Raw genomic sequence first — 7,368 nt, forward strand, 5'->3', positions numbered from 1 at the left:
AAAGTAACCCGTTTAAGTAGTAGGTATATTTAATGTACACCTAACCTAAACCTAACCTAACCAACAAAAAGTTGGAAAACCCCCGACTTTGTCACTTCAAAGCTCAATATCTCAAAAACAACTAAACCGATTTTGATGAAACATGTTTAAGAAACATCGCTAGAAAACCTGATTTCTAATAAAAAACGCATTCAAATCGGTAAACCTGTTTAAGAGACACGGTGCCACAGACAGGCACAAGGCACACACACAGATACACAGACACACATAGCGGTCAAACTTATAACACCCCCCTCTTTTTGCGTCGGGGGTTAAAAACTATCACAGCTGATAGTCAATTAAGATAAGATAAGATAAGATAAGATAATTTATTCAATAATCTCAGTACAAAATAACAATAGATACAATATTTTACTAAATTCTATGTAACACGTTTGCCTGCACTAGGGTTAGTAGAAAACTCTGAAACTCTGAATTAAAACTTATTATTGATTTTTAGTCACTTATTAGTACGTAAAATTCTGCGCATGGCACGACACGCACATTTTTCTATTCAACACTAAAAAATATACGAGCGATATAAATTATAATACAAATCTGCAGAATTCTATTCACTATTAGACTAATTCAAGTGATATTACTACAAAGGAATTTTCTGTTTTTATTTTTGTAACAGCACATAATACGTCTTAGAGAGAGCTTGTTTTTAGTACATCCAGTAAGTACCTAACATATATTATAGTTAATAGTAGACCCCATTTGTAGCTACAGGGACTGATAGAAAATTAACACAACATCGAGTAATGATAAGCCGTTCGTTATTACAAAGAATAGTAGTTATACTCAAGCACCTATTCTTATGAAAAATGTAAACAATGCTTTTCTAAAATGTGAATTATTGTAATTTATATGAGACTGTTATACATAAGTAGTAGGTTATTTTTTCTTTGGTTCTTTAATAAGTATTTGAACCGCAGCTATCATAAGTGTACTTTTTTAATATCATGACATGCTTGATTTTTGTGAGCAAAATTGTGAAAAATAACTTTACAACTAAATGTGAACTGTTGGGAAAATCGACTACCGTTTTAAACTGAAACTTGTAGTCAATGACCACCACAGCACCCCTAAATTCTATTCATTTAGCGGTCATTACATTGTTTACATTTTTTACATCAGAGTAGTTCTGTCTGTAAGACTGTTTCAAAAAAGCTTCTAAAGGCTCTTTAACATTTATTACAGTTGAAAGCCAATGTACATACTACATGTAAATAACTCAATAAAGTTCTTAGCGTTGTAACTTCTGAAGCTCGAAGAAATCCGACGGTTAGCCAACAGTGGAATGGAAAGTGAGTCGTAAGCAGCTGTTATTTATTGTTTATTTACTGCTTTATCCCGGTCTTGTTTGTAATTGAAAAGACTTTTAGTACCTATCAATTGGTGTTTAATAATTACGTTACGTTTAAATTAGAGACCTGGACATAAATACACTGCTGTATACAGTAAAAGATTGATAGTAACATTAGCATCAGGGCACTGATTTAATTTTAGTCAAATGATTTACTCATTTTTAAGTCTTCTTCAATCGGTCTATTTAGGTATTGTTTTGTTTTTTACTTGTCTTACAGTTTTATCCTACAGTTTTCCTATAGTTTAAGGAGGGTATATTTCACAACCAATTTAAGTAGGTACTTTTGAACTTGTTTATGGCAATGGATCGAAACACGATACGTAAATTTTTACAAATACATATAACTGACAACATTTCAATACTATTTTGGATTTTCATGTATTTAGAAACAGTCTTGTAAATAAATTTCGATTTTGCTTTTGAAAAAATAGACACGATTAAAAATACTCCCATTGCGGTAGACCCGTGAGGCTCTAAGATAGGGCTGCATTAATGAATTGAGTTTAAAATTGTAATTTTTATGGATCTTATGCTCTACAGTGTAGGTTTAGAGTCTATACCTACAGTACGAGTAAACCCACAAATACTAGCCTTTTGAACTCCCTTCGTAACTGCAGGTACAGTACCCGGCAATAAAGATTGCACATCGGTCTTCGCAAAAAGACAATTGGCTGTTCACGACGATTTCCGAATACTGGCGACCGTCCATCAATCATCGTATTTATAAAGTGAAGTTTTATATCAAATAAATACTGCAACTTTATGGACTTAATTAGTTTACGTCAAATTAATTATATGTAAACTTCGGATATCTATAGAGAGCTGTTGCAACTACCTACTAGAAAAAGGATAGTTACCCCTTTTTCGGGGGTTTCAACAGCTCTTTATTATATACTTTCATCTAAATGCGTCCGTACTCTATTGCACCTGTACAAAGACAGACAAATGTATAAGTAGTGTGCCGAAATGAGCCGAGTCTCTTTCCAAAGACTGATGTGCAATCTTTATGGGCAGTTCAATATCTAAGAGCAAACTAAGCGGAAATTTTATCTGTATCTTTCTGTTCTAGCCTTCATTGTTTACTTTAATATGAAACAAACGGTAAACAGTAACAAATAAGTAAATTAAAATAAAACTACCCTTAACTTAAAATACCTACATAAAACAAGGAAAAAAAATAAACAAAATATTTAAAATTAGGTTCTGAAGATTCTGAAAGCGTTCCCTCTTTGAAAAGCTAAATAACTTTTAAATATATCTAAGTTCCATTAGGCCCTATAGCAGGTAACTGAAAATTCAGGGCTCTAGCTTTAGCCATAAAATAAAGTTACAGGATGTTGAAAATAGGCTGAATGGCTTCGGGAAAAGTATGGTATGGCCGTGCCTTTGTTTATGTTTTACTCGACTTGGCGGGGGCACTGCCGTGCCCCCAGATTTCTATGTTTATAACCCGGGTCAACAATGAACCATAGATAAAGTAAAAGCAAACCAAATCTGTTTCAAGCGTGACCAGTATCACGGCTGTTCCCGGTCCCAGCTCAAAGCTTTGCATAATAGGCCCTACTACGAAGTGCCAAATTCGAACTTCGTATCATGCTGTCCCGCTGACGCTTATATTAATTAATACGAGAGTGAGAGGGACGGTACGATGCGAACTTCGATTTTTGAATTTCGTATTAGCCAGTTGACAATGGCGTCAACGCGTGAAGTAACGCCTTTTGTACTTTTCTACGAATATATTTACCAAACGGTTGTTTGACATGTTGCGTAGATTCTTTCTATTGTGGTAAGAAACGCGGAGCTATAGGTTTTGTTTTGATGGAGGGTTTGCCTACTCATTTTGACTTACTCTATTATAGGTACATTAATACAAATACGATCAATTTTAATTATATTAAAAAAACATACATTAAAAGAACATATTTAGGTTACCTGTAAAAAATACAGAATATTTTTAAGCAATTTAGCTCCTTTTTTCTTGTATAATTAAAGCAAAATTCTAGTATTTAAGAAATCCGATACATCAAAATTTACATTACCTAAAAGAGAAGTTGAAAATGAAAAGTAAGAAGTCGTGTTATTTTCGTGTGACATAAAACAAAACCGCGTACCACGAATTTCATTGACAAATAAACAGGAACACATACGGTGTTCAAGCTTCGCAAAAAGTACTCGCTCCATACTATCGCAACAGCAAATTCTTTACAAGTAACTGGCACATAACATGACGTATCGCAAGAAGGAAAACGAACGATTAATTTTCACCGAAGCGTCGCACGCGGCTGCACGAGCGCCGGCGTAAAACAAAAGACGGCGGTTACGTAAAAACACACAATTTACAACCGGCCAGTTGTGGCCGAATTTAAATTAAATGGTGGTGACGTAGCAAAGTTTTGGCTTCTGATGTTTATTAAACTGGCAACATTAGCTATTAAAAAAGTAGTAGATTGTAAAACAGGTGCATAAAACTTGTCATTTTATCTGAGACGTTTATGTCCACCCGAGCTGCAAGCGGGGGTCGCTAGTTAAGTCGAGAGTAAAATGAGCTTTTTGAAAGAGTTGAACACTTTGCTTTTCACTTCGATTGCGAGAAAATTAAAACAAAACATTGCAATAAATATTCAATTACAGCCTTTTTATTTTTCATGTAATTCTATTTTCGATATTGCAGTTTTATTTATTTTGTAATTAATATATAATATGGATCCTAAGAAAAAAGAATTTAAAAAAATACTTTTAAGTCTGTGGCTATTACCGCTTGATCGCCTTGGTCTTAAACGTAGATTTTACTTAATACACTAGAACATAAAGAGCATAAAAAGCCTGCTGCATCCAACAAGAATAAGAACTTTATGGAGCATAAGAAGTGAAAAAGAACATTATCGTGCAAATTTTCACTTACACACTGTTGTTACAATTCATCACTACTCTCTGGCGAATAGTCAATCTTTGTGGTGTAAGAAAATAACCTATATTTTTTTTATTGTTTACGATTTAACTATGAAAACGTATTTAATTATCAATAACATAAATTGCATAAGCACACAACTTGACAAGAGTAATTGATTGACTTTTTTATATGTCCTAATAATTGATTGGAGCGTTGGTTAACGAAGGTCAGCCAGTATCATTAAACATGTAGTAAACTTTTTTTTTTAGTTGAATGGGCTGATAGAAAAGTTTGAGTTTTGAAACTGTTAATAGAAAAAACTTTTCCCAAGGTGATATAGAATGATCTGTACGAGTATTGGCAGTGGCTTCAAGATCTAGTTTGTATTGTTCACCTGCAACGAAAGTGAGCAATTATAAGTAATTAACGATTATCTTTTAAACAGTCGCCGAGTAAGTTTTCTTTTAGTTCATTGGCGCGTATTTTTACTATAAGTTAAGGCTTTTGAAGGTTTATTAAAATTAATTCTTGTCAAAAAAATTCCATTGCATAATCGGAAGAAAGTTTTAAATATTAATTTGGAATATTGTATCACGCGTGTTTGCCTAGTAGAGTATTTATTGGAATAAATTAGAGGTCTCATTTCACTTTCGTAGGCAAAATCCGTTTCGTTATTTAATACCGATATACATAGGTATATATCATTTGAACATGAGTGAATGTGGGTAATTTTGTTGGCTATTATTAAGTATATTATAGCAGGGAAATGTATTTATGAATATATTATAATTGGTTGCTTTATAATCGGCTTACTTTTATTTATAATTATGTGTGACGCATAATGAGTTTTTTTATTGAAATTAGTATTTTTTATTTTGCAACATTATCTTAAATAAATATATTTATGCATCATAAAAAAATAGTGTTTTACCTTCGTTAATGCGGAACAATTGAATTCATTAATTGAATTGTTTAAATAAGTCCGATTAAAGTTAGAAATTCCATAATTTATTATGAACTCTTGTAAGCTAGTACTAATTTTGTATGACATAAAAAAATCAGCCCTTACTTTTTTGCAATGCAAGTAGCTTGACATTTTTTTCTAAAACGCCGTGCAACTCTACTTAATAACTCAAGAAAATCCTCACACATTTGAACTAAAATATCCAAAATTAGCCGATCTATTTTTTTTCTTACATTTAATTTTTTACGCAAACAATTTCACTATCTCCAAAAACAACTACCGATCCTACCAAAAAACCATCAAACATTTACCTGAACCGACAGCGAGAACAAACACAATAGCGGAGAGCAACATTATTGCGGTTTTCACTAAACTGTTCACTGCACTTCACCACCGACTCATGATACGGCGCGTCTCGGCGCGTGCGCGGGCGATAGTGAGCCGCGAGCGGCGCGCGCGCAGAAGGTGGGGCGGCGATACAGATAGGCATGCGCTTTTTGCATGGCTTTTAAGGTCACTGGTGTGCTAAAAAATGTAAGTCAAAATTATCTAGGGAGACAGCTTTTTAAGACTTCAAAAGAGGAAGAGGTTCTGAAGGCAATTGTGTTTTTTACTATTCGAAAATGATCCATTAGTTTATCTGGCACTCAGTGTTTATTTTTTAATTTGCTGGCCCCGCCCCTGATGAAAACAGTTCACTTGTCGCTGATTTTAGGGTGAGGGTATAAGCCGCGGTGGCTTAGTGGTTTGAGCTGTGGCCTTTCAAGCACAGGATCGTGGGTTTAAGTCCGGGCTTGCACCTCTGAAATTTCCGCAATTCATGTGCGGAATTATATTTAAAATTTTACCATAAGCTTGTTGAAGGAAAAATTCGAGCTGAAATTTAAAAAAAATAATGGTGTCTGAAGTTCCCATCCGCACTGAGTCCGCGTGGGAACTACAGCCGGACCACTCTTATTCTGTGAGGCCTGTGCCCATCAGTGCGACGTACGAGTATATTGCTGGGATGATGTTGATATTAACATAAGGTCAGATCTTTTGACCAAATGGTAATTTATCAAAGACGATTTTTTTTTCTAAGCACTCGGTTATGGAACTCCCTACCGATAGACTTGAGGCGCGCAAAGTCATTGCCTATCTTTAAGTCTATGCTTAGAGAGCACTATCAGTCATCTTGCGTATGAATGTTATAATTAGCTTATTTATATGTTGTTATGGTATCTATCTACGTATGTGTATTGTATGTGTTAATTTTATGTATTCTTGAATTTCTTGATATTGCTCTAATCTACTGTAAATTGCACCACCTGCTAAAATTTATTCCGTATTTGTCCATTGTAAAGGTTGCCTGGGAGAGATCGCTCTGAAGCGATAAGGCCGCCTATTGCTTACCTTAGAAACATCTCTATTATGATTGGTTTTTTGGGAGTCTTTTTGTATTTTTTATTTCAACTCCAAATTTGTTACTTTTACGGGTATCCCGTGAAACCATATCCATAATACAAACTGAGACATGGATGCACAGAAAAACCAGTCTCTCAGTCAGTCTTTTGGTCTCTTTTTCTGGATTTCTGTGCATTCATGTCTCAGTTTGTATTTTCGAAAAATCTCTATGTATACATATACCTGTGTTATCTGTACTGCTTACTGTGTTGGTGTGCAATAAAGAGTTGTATTGTATTGTATGAGTGGATTATTAAAAAAGAAGATATGATGCTCTTGATATAAACCCAACTTAAAACTTCATCAAGGTGCTTGCCCACGTCAAAACATTCCTTAACTACATACTTTTACTCACTAATAAACTTAAAAATTTATCTCCACTAATAAAATAAACAAGTGATGTCTTTGTTAATATTTTGCATGAGTCACATTGTTGGCCTTGCTATGTGCTGGTAAATGTAAACTCGTTGTTTCAGTCGATCGTCAACACTACACGGTGTTACACAAAAACACCCGTAGGTATAGCGAAAATAGGGTTAAAAGTCTCTTATAAAGAATCCATTTAAATTTCTCATTATTCAGTAATTAGGCCGCAATGGGCACTTTTAAACGTCATTTTTTAAACTACCAGCGCTTTCGGAAAGACCATCATTGCCAAGA

The 7,368-nt window shown here is 34.2% G+C and overlaps 1 protein-coding gene across 6 annotated transcripts in view; it reads right to left on the reverse strand.

The window, feature by feature from the left end:
• The window catches only part of Cda5 (Chitin deacetylase-like 5), a 152,187-nt gene extending 146,490 nt beyond the window's left edge, over positions 1–5,697 (reverse strand). For all 6 annotated transcript variants that reach the window (XM_074101649.1, XM_074101652.1, XM_074101650.1 and 3 more), the window contains exon 1: positions 5,577–5,697. In XM_074101649.1, coding sequence (XP_073957750.1) covers positions 5,577–5,619 — 43 coding nt within the window. In that variant the 5' untranslated portion in view covers positions 5,620–5,697. The remainder of the gene's footprint in view (positions 1–5,576) is intronic.
• Positions 5,698–7,368: the final 1,671 nt, after the last annotated feature.

The sequence above is a fragment of the Choristoneura fumiferana genome, chromosome 18 (genome assembly GCF_025370935.1).
Source record: "Choristoneura fumiferana chromosome 18, NRCan_CFum_1, whole genome shotgun sequence".
NCBI classification, from domain to species: domain Eukaryota; kingdom Metazoa; phylum Arthropoda; class Insecta; order Lepidoptera; family Tortricidae; genus Choristoneura; species Choristoneura fumiferana.